This window comes from Harmonia axyridis, chromosome 6 (assembly GCF_914767665.1).
Source record: "Harmonia axyridis chromosome 6, icHarAxyr1.1, whole genome shotgun sequence".
In the NCBI taxonomy this organism is placed as follows: domain Eukaryota; kingdom Metazoa; phylum Arthropoda; class Insecta; order Coleoptera; family Coccinellidae; genus Harmonia; species Harmonia axyridis.
In genome coordinates this window covers 6,166,340-6,188,379 of record NC_059506.1, presented here as the reverse complement: position 1 = coordinate 6,188,379, position 22,040 = coordinate 6,166,340, and the positions used below count along the sequence as shown (strand labels likewise).

The window sequence follows — 22,040 nt, the reverse complement described above, 5'->3', positions numbered from 1 at the left end:
AAAAGTGCCAGTTGTCCATCAGATAGCGGGCTATTCAAAATGAAACCACTTATTGAAAAACCCTTCATTACTATACTCTTCCGATTTTCTGCTTGAATTTTCTATGTTTCTGGTGGCGTGATCAACATGAAATTCTTTATCAATCTGGGAATTATTATATTATATTTACAATATCTACATGCAAAATTTCGACTCGAACTGATGTCCAATGACCGAAATATCAATTTTTTTTTGATAATTTACTCGAATTTTCAAAGGTTTTGATAATGCAACTCGCACGAAATAGTGCAGGAAGCTTGAAAATTCTTAGTTTTCATATGTATACGTGCTCAAAATTTTATCCCGATATTCTTTGGAATCTCAATGAAATTTTGCATGTACCGGGTTTTTCACCATAATTTGACCCCCCACACCACACCACCCCCCTTAATTTTGTTACTAAAAGAGATACAAAGAAATATTTTCTACAAAAGTTTCACGAAATCGATTAGTGCTTTTTAAAATGATATCACAAAACTAAATATATACAGGGTGACCAACATATTGATTGCAACTTCATTTTTTCAAATGGACCACCCTGTATATTTCTCTATATTTGACTAGCTCTTTTTCCCCTGATTCGAATATATAACATATTTTTGGCCTATCTCTTATTCTGAGTACCACAGAGTTTCAAATATTAAGAACCACCTGGCAAGCTAAGTAATCAGTTTTCAAGTGGTAGCCTGCGATAACTCAAAATGCCCTTTTTTGAGTTATCTCGTTGGCGACGATATGACATAAATTTTTCACTATAAATTGGAATTGGATGATTTGAATACAACTCCATAAATTCTCTCCTTGTAGCTTTATTATTTTTATTGATATTCACATAAAGTGAAAATATTTCAAAATTTTCCGCTTACGTGCATAATCGATGAATAGTTTCATTCAATGACAAACGTATGTCATAAATCGTTGTCCACGAGATAACTCAAAAAAGGGTATTTCGAATTATCGCAGCCTTCCACTTGAAAACTGATTACTTGCTTGCCAGGAGGTTCCTAAAATTTGAATCCCTGTGGTACTCAGAATAAGAGAGAGATAGGCCAAACATATGTTGCATATTCGAAATCAGGGAAAGAAGAGCTAGTCAAATATAGAGAAATATACAGGGTGTTCCATTTGAAAAAATGAAGTTGCAATTAATATGTTGCTCACCCTGTATATATTTCGTTTTGTGAAATCATTTCGAAAAATACTAGTCGATTTCGTGAAACTTTTGTAAAAAACATTTTTTTGTACCTTCTTTAGTAACAAAGTTAAAGGGGGTTTCAAATTATTGTGAAAACCCCAGTACTTTGAATTTGTTGTTCTACATCTAATATCAAAATTTCATGTCGATCGAATCTGTAGGTTTGCAATAGTACTCTGTTATTATCACAGCGTTACTATTGAGCGAACGCTCAAAAATAATAAACTATTCTTAAAATTGATAAATAAAAAATATTTTCCTTCAAATTGATTTTTAATTTTCCAGGTCTTTATGGAGAGCAATTCATTTTGTTTCAATACATTCCACATATGAGCGAGCTCATTGCCTTGTGTAAAAAGAAAATTACACCCAACCTTGAAGGGGGCCTTATTTCATGTTTGGCGTTACTGAAACACGTAATCCCTTACATATCAGATTCCACCCTAATGGATCAACTGCAAGTAGGTTCTCTGCCTTTGAAATATAGAAGGAAGAAGATTATCGAATATTATTTTAGGACAATATCTTGAAGAACGTAATCCATCCAACCGTCCGTTTATTGGGTTCCACAAAATATGTTTTTCCAAGTGGATATATAGCCAGAACGGTTCTGGCCAAAAAATACCTAGATGCTATGTATGTACTGTCCATTAGAATTGGTGCCGAGATGACGAGAACGCATTTGGCTGTACCTGCCCTGCAGAGATTCTTTTTTATTTTCGACAAAGTGCATGCCAATGAAAATTATAATAATTACGAAGATCAAAAGGTAAGTCTTGATCCCTTATTTACTGGATTTAGAAGCATATTCGATGGACGAAATTGAGAGGAACTTAAAGCAACTTTTATATCTTTTTTTTGGACACTGTTTCATTTCATGTAAATCTTTGTTGAACACACTGTAGGAAATTATTTGAAATGAAGTAAAGTATTTGTGGATCCATTCAGAACTATGGAGCAATACATTTTCAAATTTAATCAGATGTACCTATTTATGAGCTAATTGTGCTTTAATTGTACTGGGTTATCCATGTCGTGGTTTGTATTTGACAGCCCTGTTCCAATGACATATGTCAAACAGAACTGTCATTTTAAGCGTCAAATGTTTAGTTGAAGGTTAGCCATACGACAATGGAAGCGTTCAGCAGGAAGATCGGCAGCATAATTAGCTCTGCTACTGATAGGTATCAGTTTGGTAACGTCAGTATTCTCTGCTGGACGGGTTGCTCTTCTTCTTGACATCATTAGGTTGTGTGGGTCCTTCTTGAAGGTTACGTTGTTATGAGAGACAATTTTCTGTAATAATATCGATTTTTATTCCCAAGTTTGCTTACGGTATTATTACTTTTTTATTTTTCAATATATGGGAAATTTATTCAGAGTAACATTTCAGAATGTTAATAAACGTAGCTATATGTTTCAGTTTTCATTATTGCTATATTTGAAATTCAAATTTCAAAATGTTATCAAAAAGTAGCATAAAATAAATTCGCTACTGAAGATGGCGACCGCTTCGTAGCAGAAAATCCATAGAATATTGACATCTGTTCCACGACTGTTTGGTCTGCTGAACGCGCCCAATATGGATCGTTTATCCAATGCTGAATGTTTGAAAATTACTATAAAAATAATGATTTCGTAGTTTCGTGTATTACAGACAAATTATGGTAGACATAATAGTTCATCTGAGTATACAAATGGTAAGACAGTGAAAAAATTCAAAGAGACTAGTGATATCGGTTCAAACAAGATCGAAATGCATCGACTGAAAATGTTGCTGGTGTGAGTGAAAGTATTGAAGAAGATTCAAATTTATACATTTCTCGGCGCGTACAACATTTGGATCTCTCTTATGGAACGCTATGGCGTATTTTGCATCTGGATTCGCATCTCTATTCTTATAACGTTCAGTTGACACAAGATCTAATCCGGCTAACCATGGAATGGTTAGAACATAATATGCTGTCTGAGTGCTTGAACAACATGTTTGGATGACGATTTTTCGCATCGAATTTTCTTCAGTGGCGAAGCACAGTTTTCACTCGGTGGTTATGAGAACAAGCAAAATTTTCGTTTATGGAGCAGTGAAAATCCAACCGTAACTTCTGAGAGGCCATTACATTCACAAAAAGGCACTGAATGATGTGTAATTTAGTCTGGTGGAATGATTGACCGTACTTCTTTGAAAATGAGGAGAGTTTCAAGCAAACCGTCAATTTTTATCGCTATAGCCAAATTATCATCGATTTTTTTGCTTGAAGTTAATGATATGGAGTTGGAAGAGATGTGGTTCCCGCAAGATAGTGTAACAAGCCACACAACAAGACCCGTTTTGGTTTTATTGCAAGAAAAATTTTCAGGACACTGGATTTCTCGTTTCGACGATGTCAAATGGTCACCAAGATCTTGTGATTTATCGCTTTTGGATTTTTTGTGGGGTTATGCGAAGGATTCATACGTCTATGTCAATAATGCTCAGACTTTTGACGATCTGAAAATCAACATTCGTCAAGTTATTGGTGAGATATTGTCCGAAATGTGCTGGCGAATCATCGAAAATTACCTCACAAGGATCAAAATACAATAAGAGATCACGCAGAGAGAGACATTCAAACGAATTTGTATTACACATAATGGTAGACTACAGGGTGGGCAAATAAGCGAGGTAAGCGGCTATATATCAGGATCCACTCATCGTAGAGACTTGCGGTAAAAAATTTTATCACTAAAGTGTACAAGAGAACACACTGGAAATTGTTTTGAAGTTCATACCTCTACCGCTAGGGGGCGTAATAGCTACCGTCGAGTAGAAAAATGAATTTTACTCGAAAATGTTTCATATGAAGTTGAAGAAAAAATATCATCACTGTAATCCTTGAAAAATTTTCTATCTTTTTGAATTGTCACTTTCGATTTTACGACATCAAATAAGGGTAGATGAAAGGGAGAAATCTGACTGATTGAAACGCCTGTAACTTCAGTTTGGCTCAACATTTTCGAGCAAATTAGATCTTGTCTGAAAGGTAATATCTTGTTGATTGAGGACAAAATATAGTCATGATGAATTTGTTTTTGTTGTTTTCGATAAGGGGCGCTTAGTCAGAAGTTCATTGTTTTGTTAATTTCATTCAGAAATTTCAAATGTAATGATAGGAATTTCTCAACAGAAACAGAAGTTTCATCAAATTTGCATGAAAACACCTGAAGGTCGCAAAGCGATAATTTCAGTCGTTCTGAAGTTATGGCCGAAAGAAGATATTCTTCAACTGATGCACTGCGAAAAATCAAAATGTGTCTTAAGTTCTGACAGAAACAGAAATCCCATCAAATTTGTATGAAAAAACCAAAAGGTTGCGAAGCGATAGCTTCAGGGGTTCTGAAGTTATGGACGAAAAAAGATATTCTTCAACTGATGCACTGAAAAACTAAATTGTGTCTTCTTTCGGACATAACTCCAGATTTCAATCAGTCAGATTTCTCCCTCTCACCTACCCTTATTTGATGTCGTAAAATCGAAAGTGACAATTCACAAAGATAGGGAATTTTCCAAGGATCACATTGATGATATTTTTTTTTTCAACGTCATATGAAACATTTTCGAGTAAAATTCATTTTTCTACTCGACGGTAGCTATAACTCCCCCTAGCGGTAGAGGTATGAACTTCAAAACAATCTCCAGTGTGTTCTCTTGTACACTTTAGTGGTAAAATTTTTTACCGCAAGTCTTTACGATAAGTGGATCCTGAGATATAACCGCTTACCTCGCTTATTTGCCCACCCTGTAGTCTACCATTATGTGTAATACAAATTCGTTTGAATGTCTCTCTCTGCGTGATCTCTTATTGGATTTTGATCCTTGTGAGGATGATAGATAACCCTTTACCTCTGTATAACTGCGCAATTCAACTTGAAGAAAATATACTAATACGTGTAAATGATAGTTATCCATGTATTAAACCACGTTAAGAGTTGACTACAATTATTTTGTTTGTATTTCTTTTGTAGGTTATTAATTCAACGCAAGATAATGACAACTTAGTCGAGTTGAACAAAAACGATCCTACAAAGGAATGGGGCACCAGCAGACCCATCCAAATCAGCCCTAATGACTTGAAGCCGTTCCAAAGCACAGACAGCATATCACCCCCTACCACTGCAGAGTCTACTAAACCAGACGCACCAGTCGACGCCGCCTTCGAAGAGTTGCAGATGGTCTTCACCTCGGAACTAGCCCACATCTCATACATCCCATTCTTGAAACACCTAGGACTGGCTTCTATAGAAATCTCGCTGAAGAACCACGACACTATCAAATATTTATGCAAGGAATACGCGAACGAAGCTCAAATCACCCTGTCTAAAGCAATACCAAACGCGAAAACGTTAGATGCCAATAAGACGTCCAGCTCAACACATTCCAGTAGCATAGGTAGTAACGTAGCAGTGATCGGAAACAGGATAGAGGTCCAGTGCGACCTGGAAGAGGCCTCAAACACCGATTTGCTCAATTTAGTTAGTAATAAAATAGAGAATAATAACAGGCATCTCAGGGGAAACTGGCTCGCCTATTGGGGACACGAGATTGGAAGGTCAGAGAAGGACGTTATGTTCAGTTTCAAACAGATCAAGTTGCAGACTTTCAACGGGCACACCCACAGCGTTAAATGTCTGTATGCCTTGGATAACGAGAACAGTTTCATGTCGGGGAGTCGCGATAAAACTGTCAAGTTGTGGTCGTTGAGGTCGCAAGGAGATGGATCCAGTGTTTCGAACTGCCAGTGGACCTATACTGGTAAGAAATATCTTTTATATGTTCAGTTATTGTATAAAGATTACATAGTAGTTCAACGGCATTTCGTGAAAACGATTCTCGAACTAGATAAGGCTATCGTCTAATGATGATTTATAATACAATAATAGTTAGGTTAAATCGTATGTCATAATTTTGTTTTATAATTCAACTTTGATGATAATAATAATAATGCTCATTTTTCATCTACAAATTAAAACGCTCTAAGAAGCTTCTCTACCTGAGTAAAAAAAAACAAATAATCCAATGTAGGTCCAACTATACTGCTCGATAAAGGCATTTATAGGATTAGCTAAGATTCCGATACTTCTCAGATCTCGCAGTATCAAAGTTTCAAAGTAACTTTTTGCCAAATTGTTTCCTCCTCCTGAAACACTTTCTTGTAGGTACATTAACCTATATCACAGATAGATTCTAGCCAATAGAAGTACATTTGTGCTCCTTTTCTGGCAAGTGTATTGGCCTCCTCATACCCTTTAATTTCCGATTGACTAGTAGATTGAGTTTTCTCATTTTAATACCATCTTAGAACTAAGTATACGTGAGCTCAATGCTTTGATTGCAGTCTGACTAACCGAATGTATCGCTATATGATATTTCTGATTTTACAATTTACATAGTATATTAGAGTGTGGTCACTGCAACTTCTGTAGAATACTACGTAAATGTAAATTCAAAAAACTTCTTATTCAATAATATATGGCTTCTCAGTCAGGTGAGATTGATTTTTTTGTATCACCAATTAACTTTTAGTTTATGAAGATGAAAAAATTGTTGTCGAAGTGTTTGTTAAATGCTTGTTAAGATTCTGTGTTGCTTCAGTTATGTCAAAGAGCCTATTTTCGAAACTAATCTCTTAATTTCTAAATGTCCTTGTTTTTCCGATGAAGCAATTGAAATTTGATATTTGGATACTGGTGATAATGAGTCAGGTGTTGATTTTGTTTACTTTTTAATTTATACTTATTTTTATTCAATATTTCTTTTGTTTTTCAGCTCACAGGAAGTCTGTACTTGCAATAACATTTATCGAAAGCGTTAGACTCGTAGCCTCCTGTGATAGTGTTGTACATATTTGGGATCCATTCATGGGTGCCAACGTGGGACTTTTGGAATCTCCGAAGTATGCCCCCGTTAATACCTTGAAAAGTATGCCAGCTCCATCTTGTTTGGTGTATGCAGCTACCACAGAAGGCTCGCTCAAAGTTATTGATACAAGATTATGCAGTTATATATACGAACTCAAGGTAAGATTATGATATTCACTTCCAATAAGCTTGGGTTTCACCATTAATGGTGCTTTGGTACCGCTGCCGCATTCTGAATCGTTAAATCGAGTAACTGTAACTGCAATCCATGGTTAATAGTTATTTACAATACGAGTGCAGAAGGTTTTTATATTCTTCCACGAGTTCAAAATTCAATTAATGAACCAGTGTTTAGAATAAGCCTTCTGTAATATACTGAGTAGTATACTTTATTTTCTATAATTCTCTCAACCTTTATTGAAATCAAAAAATAATAATAAATTAATAAATGTCTTTCAGTGATATTTTTTGCATTTAACAATGTTGGTTGGCAGAACTGTTCTGTATCACAAATTTGACAAATAATAAAATGAATACGTGACAGGTGAGTTTCGAGTACCAATAATAATGAAATATAACCATGAAATCTGTGTGAAATTAGAGATATTCCCGCACGTTTTTTCTAAAGATAGAATTAACGGATTTGCCACAGAATTAGTGACAATTAATCATATAATAGTGAAGTATTGAACTTCCAAAGTAACTTGATTCCAACTGAATACATCAAATATACAAGGTTTGTCCAAGTTGTATGATATTTAAATCTATAGGTAATTGTAAGTTTCATTCCTAATTTTCCCGTTATTTGACAACATAATACTACACTCAATAAGTCCTGCGCCTAACCTGTAAAAACAATTCGACTTTATTCGTCAACATAGTGACCTTCAAGAATGATACATGTATATTAACGCCCCTACTATTGTTAATAAGTCTTGCGGTTCGATAAGAAAAACACAATTTTATGTTTTGAGGTACACTTTTAATTCAGTCTCCCTGAATATCAATACACTTGTTCCAATGCGATTCCAATTTATGAATTCCATCTCTGAAGTGAGCATCTGGATGGGTCGCAAAAAACGCTTCTACAGCTGTTATGTTCTTTGATGAAAAACGCCCACCACGCATGATTTTTTTTAGGTTTGGACACATATGGAAGTCGCTAGGGGCCAAATCGGCAATTCTGGTGAATACAGGGATGCTTTAAGGATTTGAATTTCAATTCATGGAATTCCATTTATTTTCTTCCAGTTTCGCGATAATGTAGGGCCTACTAAAGACCCGCCCATAGAAGCGACTAAACCTCAAATACAGAAATCTATTACCATTTTTTATGTTGGTCAAGTGACTTTGAAAGTATTATAACAAATAACACATTATTTGACCATGTACGGGGTGATTAACTTATCTTTCTAACACCAATTTTCTTGGATACGACAGACTATTCTTATTCTGAGAAGAGCTTTTTGTACAGTGCATCCCATTTTGGGTGAGACAACCAGGTTTTTCGCTTGTTATTTAAGATAGAGCCTAGCGGTTTTCACGTTCCTGTCCTACTTTTTCGCGAAACTCAAGTTGGTCTAATCAGATTTTGCATAACTGTTTCCGTTCAAGAGATACAGGGTGATTTTGGAAATTGATACTTTTCGGACCCCTCCTTTATCTCCGAAGTTATTAGAAATAATGCTGAGGTAAAAACTACATCTGAATCAGAATTTTGCGTAGAATCCAGTGGCGTACTCAATTTTTTTTTTCGGGGTATGGTTTTGAAGATTCAACACAAACCTATATTTTTTTTAATGCAACACCCTATATATCATGACTTCGTTGAATTCGTTATTTTTTTCCCTTTGAAATGATATATGATACTATGTAGATAGGATGTTCAGAAATGTTAAAAAAACACTAAAACGTCAAATAATGATGATTTTTTGTAAATGGGCCATGAATTTTCTATGTTCCAATAAGAGGATTATTACTTTCGATTTTTAAAAGTAGTAGGTCATTGATGACACAAACATCCTTGTTGTTATTATGGCTACTATGCATTTGGGAGCATTGTTTTATCAAGTAGGCATTGGAGGGAAAAAACCAATCTGATCTAGCTGTCATCGCTATAAATTATTGTTATCATTATTGATTCTTCTTTTCTATGGGAAATCCATTGCCCATTAACAAAAAATCATCATTATTTGATGTTTTAGTGTTTTTTTAACATTTCTGAACATCCTACCTACATAGTGTCATATATCATTTTGAAGGGAAAAAATAACGAATTCAACGAAGTAATGATACACATGGTGTTCCATTAAAAAAAACATAAGTTTGTGTTGAATCTTCAAAACCATACCCCGAAAAAAAAATTGAGTACGCCACTGGATTCTACGCAGAATTCTGATTCAGATGTAGTTTTCACCTCAGCATTATTCAGTGACGGCTCGTCAGGGTCGGCAGGGTCGGCCGGGCCGACCCAAAAATTATCGGGAAATAGAAAATAATTCTAGATATTCAATTCATTCAAACTCAATCGGAGTTATCGATTTCGATATCCAAATTCCCTCGGTAATGAATATTTCCACTCAGAACAGGAAAATATAGCTTATACCGGCCAATTTTTTCTTTCGGACCCACCTAATATTCGATTTCCAAAGCATCCAGCGTTGTTATTCCCTTTCATAAATTGTAACAAACCACAATCGTAAATGGTTACTTTTCGTAACATCACCCCAAACAGGTTATTCCAGAATTGTACGTAACACCGTAACATTAGGTCTGAAATGTAACACAAATGTTACAATTATACAATTGCAACCCCTGGAATGTCACTGAAAGCATCTCATCACGTTAGGTCGGCCAAGAGCCGATGGCGGAACCAGCGCTACCGAGAGCGCTACGTAAAGGAAAAGATACTACGACATACGCCCAGAATACGACCACTCAATAGAACGGCACAACAACTCGATGTAAGGTCGCTTCCCAATACACAGGGTCGGCTGGCCGGTTATCGTATTGCAGAGCGTCAAGCAGCAACTTTTCACAGTTTATTTCAAATATTTGATAATTAAATGAATGGTTAATTTATGGATTTATTTATATTTTTATTAAATTATGAGACATTATGTCTTAATCAGAAAAGAACTCATTTATGCCGTTCGATAGTAGCTATTGATTTTCAGATCATGAAAATATAATTCTTTCTTCTTCAAGTGCCGTCTCCTTAACGGAGGTTGGCGACCATCAACTGGAATTCCTCTCTGTCTCGTGCCAAATGAATGATCGTACTGTCCTCTCTTATATCAAAAATATAATTAATATATTCAAATGAATGGTTAATTATGGGATATTACATCTCAATCAGAAAAGAACTTATTTATGCCGTTCGATAGTAGTTAGGTATTGATTTTCTGATCATGAAAATATAATTAATATATTCCTAACTTCGAAAACATCCTGATTTCAAAAGTTCTGTAATTTCGAGGGAGAAAATTCGCGAGGAAATAAATAATTCTGCGTGCTTTTCTTGGGAAATAGACGAAACAACGGATGTGAAATGTTTTTGTCAGATGTCAGTAATTTTCCGCTTCGTTCGAGAAGGTAAAATATCCGAACGATTTTGGGGTTTTTTCGATGTTAGTAAAGGTCGAACCGCGAATGATATTTTCAATACCTTGTTGGACAATTTTAAAGATTTCAATATAGCGACTAAATTAGTAGGTCAAACATATGACGGGGCAGCTGTGATGGCGGGGGAAATTAATGGGTTACAAGCGCGAATAAAAACAATTGCTCCTCAAGCACTATTCACGCACTGTTATGCACATAAATTGAATTTAGTGTTACAAGATTCGACCAAGAAAATCAATGAGTATAGCGTGTTTTTATCGAATCTTTCAGGATTTTCGTCGTTTTTCACTGAATCAAGTAAACGCACTAATATTCTAGACGAAATTTGCAAAAAAAGATTACCCTCTAGCTCGGAAACTCATTGGAATTTCAAATCTCGCGCTGTAAAAACAATATTCGATAAGAGATAAGAATTAATTGAAGTTTTTGATCATATCAGCGACAATTTAGATGAATGGGATGATATTACAATACGTGAAGCTACCGGTCTGAGGAAAATGTTGAATGATTTCGAATTTTTGTTCATTCTCCACTCTTTTAATTTGATTTTACATACACAGATCCCGTTTTTTCTATAATCCAGCATAAGTTATCAGATATAACTTATTGCAACGCCAGAATCACTTCTTTATTATCGACTCTGAAAAAATTTCGCACAGAAGATGAGTATTTCATTCGCTTATATTCAGAAGTAGAAAAACTCCCAGAAGTAATGCCACCGAGTGCTAGACGTCGAAAACGTAAAATAGATTCCGAAATTCAGCTCACGGATAATTCCTCAATGAAACGGCTTTTTTGTGAAATTCTGGATTTAATTATAACATTTCATCACTTCATTTTTTGGAACTAATGAATTTTAATAAATTTGATATATACGTTCGTAATTTTCCGGAGTGTGGCCGACCCACATCTCGAGGGCACGAGCCGTCACTGGCATTATTCCTAATAACTTCGGAGATAAAGGAGGTGTCCGAAAAGTATCAATTTCCAAAATCACCCTGTATCTCTTGAACGGAAACAGTTATGCAAAATCTGATTAGACCAACTTGAGTTTCACGAAAAAGTAGGAGAGGAACGTGAAAACCGCAAGGCTCTATCTTAAATAACAAGCGAGAAACCTGGCTGTCTCACCCAAAATGGTATGCACTGTACAAGTCCATGACGTCCATATAGAAATTGAGGTTATCAAGATAAATGAATTATCCTGTAAAATAAAACATACGAATATTCAGGGAATTCCACTTTTTCGCATGTTCAACGCATATCCTATATCTGAAAAAGCTGCAATTCATTTGAAAGATCCCAACAGAAAGCCATGAACGAATTTCAATGGAATCAGATAAGATTAGTAGAAGTGCGGATAAAGAGAACCAGATACAGACAAGTAAAAAGTTGTTCAGGGGGGCCTGATATGCATTTTGCTAGATACTAAAAATGTTTTTAATCCCAGAAGTAATAACAAATATTGTTTCACCGATATACTTGAAGCAGCATAAATTTAGTGCGAATCTTTCAATTTAAGTCCCATAACCAAATTTTCCGATTTTAGGTGAGTTTGAATCCACCCGGCCTCATACGCTGCCTGGCAGTCTCCCCAACAGGCTTATGGGTTGCAGCTGGCCAATCTTCTGGAAACATTGCTGTGTTGGACACGAGAACAGGCCTGATAATATCCTCGTGGAGAGCACACGAGAACGAGGTTTTGCAATTGGTGGCTGTTGACAATAATACACTCATATCTAGTAGTCTTGATCAGAATGTGTCCGTTTGGAATGTACCTGATGGAAAATTCAAGTTTCATATGAGGTGAGTAATGTCCAACCACAAATTTTGTTTTCTTTATCAGTCTGAAACTCTATGGTTGATAAGATAGAACAAATTATATTTCATTCATTCAAATTTTTCTGCATACAGGATGTTTCACCATTGAAGCGACGCTCTATTACGATTAAGCGCTGAAATTTTCGATTTCCTTTTTGTGACATAGTACAGTGCGTTCATAAATTCGTGATCAAGAGTGCTGTGGAGAAATTAGAGTTGATTTTCTGTAATTACAAGTAACGCTTAGCTTGTACCATATAGTTCCCAGATTCGAAGTATTTAAACAAATGATAGTGACAAAGCCTCTAGCTCAATTTTCGACTTGCTTGAGCTAATTATCCCTCGATTCACAAAAATTGTTTACTCCAACTTGCAATTGAATTTCAATGGCAAGTTTGCATGTTTCGGAGGATTCTGGCAGCTTTCGGTCAAGGAATTTCGAAAAATCAGTTGAAAATTCTCATTAGGATTAAAACAAGTTGTGTTTTTATTCGAAAATTGAAAGGAAAAAACCTGTGATTTTCATTTAATTCTTAACCATACAAAAACATAATTTGGATTAAATGAGCTGCTGGAAATGACCACCTCTCTTCTCTAAATATGATGAAAGAGTAAGATTTATGTGACATAATTACAATACAATACACCGTGGCACCTTGCGCCACAAAATTGGACATAGCTCAATCGTTTTGAGTCCTATTTTAATGAAAATGATATTTATATATAATATAATTTTTACATCGGACACATTTAACGTAAACTCTTCGTTTTCTTAGTAAAACAAGAATAACTAAGAAATCGCCTTGAAAAAAACATATTTTGTCGAATATTTTTTTAAAATATAATAGATACGCTTTAGGTGTCTCAAATAAATTGGGGAACATTTAATAAGCTTTCAAACACACAAGGAAACGTTGACATTTGGTGAACCAAATGTGAAAAGAATGGGCCTTAAAGACCTGCTTTTTTAATGTTCAGTGAGTAGATAGGAACTCTTTTTTATTATTATTATCCCCGACTTTTCCTATACGCGTAGGATTTCTCCTCGCCGCGCCGTCGGCTTCTCACTCCTCGCTAAGAGGAACATTCACTCAATCCCAGATATTTAAAATATCAGAAGGGTAGAGCTCGGTCGTGTCCGGTCCTTGTGGTCCCCCTGGTTCTCGTCGAACTTCTGGTCCTCTTACACGTGATCCTTGGACCTGTCCTTCGCTTCCTAGAAACAGCTTTTTGCATTATATTACATATATACTCACTAAGTCCCAGTTGCTTGACATTCCTCTTGAGATTTTTGGGCACTATTCCAGTTGTTGAGATGATTATTGGAATAGATTTCGTTGATATGATTCCCCACTGACGCTTTATCTGAAATTCGAGGTCCCTATATTTTGAAATTTTTCCGACCTCCCTTTGACGCAGGTTGTTGTTATTTGGTATTGCTACGTCAACGAGTAATACTGTCTTTTGATGTTTATCTACTAGTGATATATCTGGTCTATTGTGAGGGACTGTTTTATCAGTCAAAACTGTACGATCCCAGTACAGCTTACAGCGTTCGTTTTCTAGGATGGTCTCCGGTCGATACTTGTAATATGGCATTTCTTCAGAATGAATTAGTTTTAATATGGTTGCCAATTCTTTCCTACTGCATCGTGTCTTTCTTCATATTCATTTCCTGCAAACATTTGACATTCTCCCGTGATATGTTGTATTGTCTCATTTGTTGGACACCCATAACGGCATCGATCGTCAGTAATAGTTCGATCCTTTATGATATGCTTGCAGTAATTTCTGGTTGAGATCACTTGATCTTGATGTGAGCCAATAGTTCGACGCTTCAATGTCGACATGATCCTGGTTCACCTCGTTGAAATGTCTTCCATGCAGGGGCTTCTCTCTCCATCTTGGCAGTTTTTCTTGGTTTGTCTGGTGGTTGTATGAAAATTACTCCTTGTGAAGTTGTAAAGGTGTTGATTCGTCTGGTTCACACAGTATTTTGTAGAACTCTGATCTACTTGCTTGATCTATTCCCGTAGGCTCTCTATATGCCCACTAGCAAGTTCCATGATGTCCGTTAGTCCTCTGCCGCTTTTATTTCTCGGCAGTGTAGTCCTCTCAATGCTGCATTTCGGATGGTACTTGTTTGCTTTTGTCATCAACGTTCTCATTTTACGTTGCAAGTTTTCGATATTATTATTGTTATTATAAGGTAAAGAGTAGAGGCCAAGCCTATAAACTCACAAAATTAAATATCTTTATTTCTGTATTTGAGTTGATTTTTATAAATGAACACTTAAAAACCTGTCCAATATTTTCTATTCAAATATGTCACCTCTAAATCATTTAAATTTGCATTATTTCGATTTGCCAAATGAAACGGATGACAAACAATTGTTTCGATATTTTTTCAGGGGAAGTACCGAACCAGTTCACTGCCTCAACGTCTATAATACCGAACTGATATCAGGCTCCACAGCGAATAGGATTGGAGTCCACACATCCATTGACGTTGACGCTAGTTTTTCTAGCACAAAACTGAGGTCAGATGCCTTCAAAGGTCTTTTAACGTCCATGGTTCTTTTACCATTGAATAGGTTGTTATTATTAGGCGCAGATACCGGTAATATAAGTCTTTTATGTTGATTTCTAGGTTGGTTTTTCGATTTTGTAGACTTCGGTAATATCCAGGATTAAATAGACATTCCTGGAAAGTCAAAATTTATTTCAGAAGTTAAAACCAGTTCGACGATGAAACTTATTAAAAACATACTTCAGTTACTGTCAATTATAGTTTGACTGTGGGTTTTATATAGAGACGGAGTTGCTATTGATTTAAAAAAGTTTCTTTTCGTTTTTATTCCGATGTTAATTTTTTTCGACGTTTTTTGTGATTCATGTGAACTCGAAAAATATTTTTCAAGATAGTGTTCAATGGTTTCTAACGGCAATATAAATAAATAGGCATTTTCCCTTGATTTGAAGATGTTCACTGATCACTCAAAAAACAAACCATTCCTCTATTCAAGAAATTAAAAAAAAAGAACAGGAAATCGAAAAGAGAAAATAATAATCAGATTGTTTCGATTTTTATCGATATGGTATTTTCATTTGGCTTCATTATTTCGATTGTTCCTTTTTTGTTTCTGGAGCTTGTAATGGTCATCAATAATGAATAACCAAAACAATCCTGTATCCCTCAAAGGAATATACATATTAAAACACAGATCCAGACTCCCCAAAATGTCTTACACCAGCAGTGTACCTGGTTTATCACCATAATTTGACCCCCCCTTTAACTTTGTTACTAAAAGAGATACAAAAAAATGTTTTCTAAATAAGTTTCACGAAATCGACTAGTGTTTTTCAAAGTGATTTCACAAAACGAAATATATACAGAGTGGGCAACATATTGATTGTAACTTCATTTTTTCAAATGGAACACCCTGTATATTTTTCTATATTTGACTAGCTCTTTTTCCCCTGATTTCGAATATATAACAAATGTTTGGTCTATCTCTCTCACTCTGAATACCACAGAGTTTCAAATTTTAAGAACCACCTGGCATACTCGGTAATCAGTTTTCAAGTGGTAGGCTGCGATAACTCAAATTGCCCTTTTTTGAGTTATCTCGTTGGCAACGATATGACAGACGTTTTTCAGTATAAATTGGAATTGGATGATTTGGATTCAACTCCATATATTCTCTCCTTGAAGCTTTCTTATTTTGTATTGTTCTTCACATAGCGCGAAAATATTTCAAATTTTTCCGCTTCCGTGTAGTGCATATTCGATAAATAGTTTCATTCAATTACAATTGTATGTTATATATCGTTGCCAACGAGATAACTCAAAAAAAGGCATTTTGAATTATCACAGCCTTCCACTTGAAAACTGATTAACTTAGCTTGCCAGGTGGTTCTCAAAATTTGAAACTCTGTGGTACTCCGAATAAGAGATAATAATAATAATAAAATTTATTTAGCACCCGGCTAGTACAAAAAATAAAGAATCAACACAACAATAATATAATCATTCACATTTCTCTGAAGTAGCCATTCAATCAATAGGCAATTCAATAGGCCAAATATATGTTATATATTCGAAATCAGGGGAAAAAGAGCTAGTCAAATATAGAAAAGTATATAGGGTGTTCCATTTGAAAAAATGAAGTCGCAATCAATATGTTGCCCACTCTGTATATATTTCGTTTTGTGAAATCATTTTAAAAAACACTAGTCGGTTTCGTGAAACTTTTGTAGAAAAAATTTTTTTGTACCTCTTTTAGTAACCAAGTTAAAGGGGGGGTTAAATTATGGTGAAAAATCCGGTACATCAAATACCTTGTACATGATTCATAATTGTCTCCTTTATAAACGCCTCTCTTAATATTACATTACTGCAAGAAACAATGGAGATGACTGTTTCAACTTGCTTCTTATATTGGCTAAACTGGAACCATTCAGAAGTAATTTTTTACGATTGAAATTGATTGATATCTTTTATGTTCACTGAGAGCATTCATTTTTCGTCGCTGTCAAATACAAACTGAACAGCATAGTGCCTTCAAACATCAGTTTTATGAGGTTGTTTCTTCAACCATAAGAAAATATTTCAAAGATAGTCATAGTCAATGAAAATTATAACTTCACTTATTATGAATTCATTCAATAGTAGGTATGAGTTAAATTCAAATGAAAAATTACATGTTTCATCGAGCACTTAGTTATTATATATCTGAGAAAATTTCAATTTTTTATAAAGAAATTTTAAATTATTTGTTTGAAATTTGATATACCAGATTTCAAACAAATTTTAATCCGAAAGTCTTTTTAATTTTATTTCAATTCAAATATAATTCCATACGAATATTGAAAAATGTTTTTAATTCATCTAAATCCCAGAAGGATAGGAAGGCTATGATTTTCACTTGTATATTTGTATTGTGATACACGAATTTTTCCTTAATAGTTCATATTCTAGTCTTCATTTTACCTTTTCATCGATGAAGGAAATAATGTAAATTGAAATAACATACCTTTTGAAAATCTTAGCTTTATTTTAAAATATAAATTTTGAAAAAAACAATGATGGAAGAAAATTCATGTCAATCCATGATAGGATGAAATATATAAAATATACGTTTAATTTTACTCAATAAGAATCTGAAACCTGGTAATTCTCAAAATATTTTCCGAAAAAAGGGGTTTCTGATGAATTTTCACTCTAGTTCTCACTTCAAAACATTCCCTTGTATACTAGAATGAAGTTTACCTCAGTTTTGTGCAATTCGTAAATTAGAACCAAAGAAAATGTAACACTCCGTAATAGGTAGTATTTAAATGCGTATTAAATTTTGGTGAAAGTAGCAGATTTTGTTTTATACTTCTAATTTTGAAATATGTGATATATTATTTTATATTGGAAAGAAATAATTGTGAAAATTATTATATATATATTTTCAGCATATGTTCTTATTATTCTGTAATTGAATTCTGTTAATATATCTCTATCATCTATTTGATTTATATTTAATTACTCGAGAAGAGTGCAAATAAAATTACTCACACCTTTCCTATTGCTGCATATACATATTTATTGTTTCATTTCATTCGATGAATAATTTCCAACAAGTAAGGATCAAATTCATTGAATATTAACTATGTGGATAACAAAATAAAATGCGATAATTTACTAAAAATGTTTATTTATGAACAATAAATTACTTAATTCTAAAAAAATAAATAGTAAATAATAAATAAATAAATATTATGAGGATCAGTTCAAGTTCTTTCACTCTGAAAGTGGGAGATATTACGCCTTAGGTGGTGGCTTGAGCATTGATCTGGCAGCTGCTGCTAACTTTTGGGAGACAACACTGGCAATATGAGATGTCTTCTTCCACAAAAATTCTTTAGTCTTTTCATGTTCTTCTTCGCTATCTATCCTCAACTGAAAAAAAAAACATGTATTGTACCTTATTAGCTAGCGATAATGATAATGTTTATTCCTGACAAAAAATTAAAAGAACTACTCTCGTTCATAGAATATAACGGGTGTTTTTTTTTGGAGGTATATAACTTCAAGTTGGCATTACTGTTCCAGATGGCGACCGATTTAACAGCTGTCAAGTGATTTATTCTCAGTTTGGTTTGGAAAATCATCATGAATAGACTCACGCCTGAACAACGCTTGCAAATAGTGCAATTTTATTTCGAAAATAATGGTTCTGTGCAGAATACGTATCGCGCACTACGTCCATTTTATTTTGTTTAGCGATGAAGCGCACTTCTGGTTGAATGACTACGTCAACAAACAAAACTGCCGCATTTGGAGTGAAGCTAATCCTCAAGTGTATGTCGAAACACCGTTACATCCAGAAAAACTGACTGTTTGGTGCGCTTTATGGGCTGGTGGAATCATTGGTCCGTACTTCTTCAAAAACGATGATGTCCAGAACGTTACAGTCAATGGTGATCGGTATAGACTATAGAGCCATGATTACTAACTTTTTCATTCCTGAATTGAACAACGATGATGTCCAGGAGCTGTGGTTCCAACAAGACGGCGCAACATGTCACACAGCTCGTGCCACAATCGATTTATTGAAAGACACGTTTGGTGACCGCCTAATTTCACGTTTTGGACCAGTGAATTGGCCTCCAAGATCTTGTGATTTAAACCGCTAGACTACTTTCTGTGGGGCTATGAAAAGTCATTGGTCTATGCGGATAAGCCACAAACCCTTGACTTTTTGGAAGACAACATTCGCCGTGTTATTGCCGATATACGGCCACAAATGTTGGAAAAAGTCATCGAAAATTGGACGTCCAGATTGGACTACATCCGAGCCAGCCGTGGCGGTCATGTGCCAGAAATCATATTTAAAATGTAATGCCACAAGATTATCTTGCGGATAAATAAAATTCATGTCAATCGAATAATCCATCGTTGTTTTATTGCAATTTAAAGTTCTAAAGCTCTAAAAAAACACCCTTTAGCAGCCATGTCTTGAAGTGGGTGAATACCACTCATTGTTTCCACGATTCACGGCTCACCCGATTGATGAATATATCTACCAATATAACTGCACGGAGTTGAAGAGATTCAAATATATTTTTAACAAAATATAAAGTCGTTTAAAGAAAGTGGTGCAATTTTCATTAACACTTTAGAAATTAAAATTTCTTATCAAATAAGAAAGAAGACAAATATCATTGATTTGGAAATTAACTGAGCGGCTAAATCAGTGAGTGAGGAAATAAATAATAATAATTGTGATGAAAGCCTATTGGGACAGTTGAAGTAGGTGTGTAAGCTCACTTTGGCGTCATTCACTAATAAACGCTATGACTAGGTAAGTGTTAAACATTTTTTCTTCGGATGATATGTTGTTAATATTTCTTGTAATATTTTCAATATTGATGGAGGATAACCACATTTTCAAAAAATCAAGTTAAAATAATTCCTGCTCATTAAGTACAGAGTGTTCCAATGGGAGGTTTCATTTTGAATAGCCCGCCATCTGCGCAGCTGTCACTTTTGAAGATGTCATATTCATGACAATTGTCAAATAAAAACTACGCCATTAGTAAAAATGAAATTATACACGCTTCAACAGTGTATTGAAATTGTTAAAAGTCACTACAAAATTGGTGAAGAGTTTGCAGTCGCTGGGAGCAAAACTAAAGCCTTTTTGGATTGTTGTGAAGCACCTTCTCGGCCGATAATAGTGAAACTGAAATTGGAAAATTCAATGGAGACAAGTTACTGATGTGAAGAATCGAAACCATGTGTGTAGCTTAAGAACAACTGATAATATTGCTGCTGTAGCTCGTAGAATTAATGATTCTTTTCTTATCGCTTGAATTGAAAGAAATTGATGTGGGCAACGTTTATTTCTAACAAGATGGCGCTACATGCAACACAAAAAATAAAACAATCGCAATTTTGATAGAAGTTTCCTGGCCGTGTTATTTCTTAAAGAGGTAATCACAATTGGCCACTGATGCTTGTAATTTAACCTTTCAGACTTTTTTCTTTGAGGGCACGTGCATAATAGGATCTATACTAATGCTCAACATTCGAATCGAGACCTTAAAGACGGAATTCGTGAAGATATCGAGAACATACAGCCGGAAATTGGTCGTGGAAAATTTCATGAAAAGGATATGGTGCTGAAAACGCAGCATTTAGCTGATTTTGTTTTCCATCGTTGATGGCATAAAATAATCATCAATTGGTTTCTTTTAAAATATAATCGTTTCTTTAATATCGAAATAAAACCTCTTATTCGCCGATATTATAAAAAAACCCTTTTATTGGAAAATCTTTTATAATTATTTAGTTCTTACCTGTTTTGGCTGTAGAACTCTGATGGAATGTAAAGTAGCAGCTCCACCATGGATAATCTTTAGGTTCAGTCTTCCATACATTTCAGCAGTGGTTGCAGTGGCACTCTTTAGTTCTCTCCTTGCTCCCTTTCCGAACTAAAAACAAATAATTCGATGAAAATAGTTCGTGTCTGATTATGTTAATGATTCTTGGGAAAGATTTTCAAGTTCACGTCAATTTCTTTGGATAGTTCACACAATTATTATTATCTGAACCGGGGTCGTTGTGGCTCGGTAAGCCTTCCGGGAACTGCGACCATGTAGATCTTTTGTTCTCTACCCTATTCATTCATGAAAACCCAAGGAGGTCGTCAATGGCGTTGATAAAACTGACAACAGTGACAACCTCCTTAGATGCCTTGGCCGTTACCTCTCGGGTATCCAGGACCGGCTTCCCCATATGAATGGTTCTTAGGCCAGCCAGCTCTGGAAACTTGTATATTATGTGTTCAGCCGTTTCTGCTTCTGATCCACACAGCCTGCAAATCTCATCTGCTGACTTTCCCATACGGTACAAATGATGTTTGTACCGACAGTGTCCCGTCAGCAGTCCCACCATCACCCGAAGCTCAGCTCGTGACAGCTTCAAGAGCTTTCTGACATAGGTAGGTGAAATCATCACGAATTTCTTGGCCTGTGTAAGTCCAGGAGTGTTTTTCCAGTGGGTTATCCTGTTATTCAACTCCCATTGCTAGACCGCTGTCTTATATTGGTCTTTTCCTGGCCCACAGAAAGGATCAGGCCCAGCAGATGTTAACCTTGATGCACTTATTGCAAGTTCATCGGCTTTTTCGTTTCCTTCAACAACACAGTGCCCTGGTATCCATGCTAGAGTCACCTTATTGTCTCTGGCCAGTTGCTCTCCCAGGTCTACTAGTTTACACTATGATAAGGAAAACATTCATTTCTGAATAATAAGATGGTTATGTTACGATGTTTTTGTATAAGACGTTCTGAAGTTTTGTTTGCTTTTGTTACTGCTACTGTCCGACTGTGAACGTTGTCGCATAACTTTAGAAATACATCTAACCAAATCACCTGTCTATGTAATCATAGTTATATTTTCAATTCA

General features: G+C 35.2%; 2 protein-coding genes across 3 annotated transcripts in view; one reads left to right on the top strand and one right to left on the bottom strand.

Annotated features, from left to right (window-relative positions):
* LOC123682802 (WD repeat-containing protein 81) overlaps positions 1-15,754 on the top strand; it is a 34,806-nt gene extending 19,052 nt beyond the window's left edge. Inside the window, exons 6-11 of the mRNA XM_045621594.1 lie at positions 1,520-1,695; positions 1,752-2,003; positions 5,240-6,026; positions 7,041-7,291; positions 12,306-12,562; positions 14,989-15,754. Coding sequence (XP_045477550.1) covers positions 1,520-1,695; positions 1,752-2,003; positions 5,240-6,026; positions 7,041-7,291; positions 12,306-12,562; positions 14,989-15,220 — 1,955 coding nt within the window. The 3' untranslated portion in view covers positions 15,221-15,754. The remainder of the gene's footprint in view (positions 1-1,519; positions 1,696-1,751; positions 2,004-5,239; positions 6,027-7,040; positions 7,292-12,305; positions 12,563-14,988) is intronic.
* Positions 15,755-18,265: 2,511 nt separating this feature from the next.
* The window catches only part of LOC123682801 (pre-rRNA 2'-O-ribose RNA methyltransferase-like), a 42,578-nt gene continuing 38,803 nt past the window's right edge, over positions 18,266-22,040 (bottom strand). For both annotated transcript variants that reach the window (XM_045621592.1, XM_045621593.1), the window contains exons 6-7: positions 20,930-21,064; positions 18,266-18,527 (exon numbers count right to left, since the gene is read on the bottom strand). In XM_045621592.1, the coding sequence (XP_045477548.1) occupies positions 18,390-18,527; positions 20,930-21,064 (273 nt within the window). In that variant the 3' untranslated portion in view covers positions 18,266-18,389. The remainder of the gene's footprint in view (positions 18,528-20,929; positions 21,065-22,040) is intronic.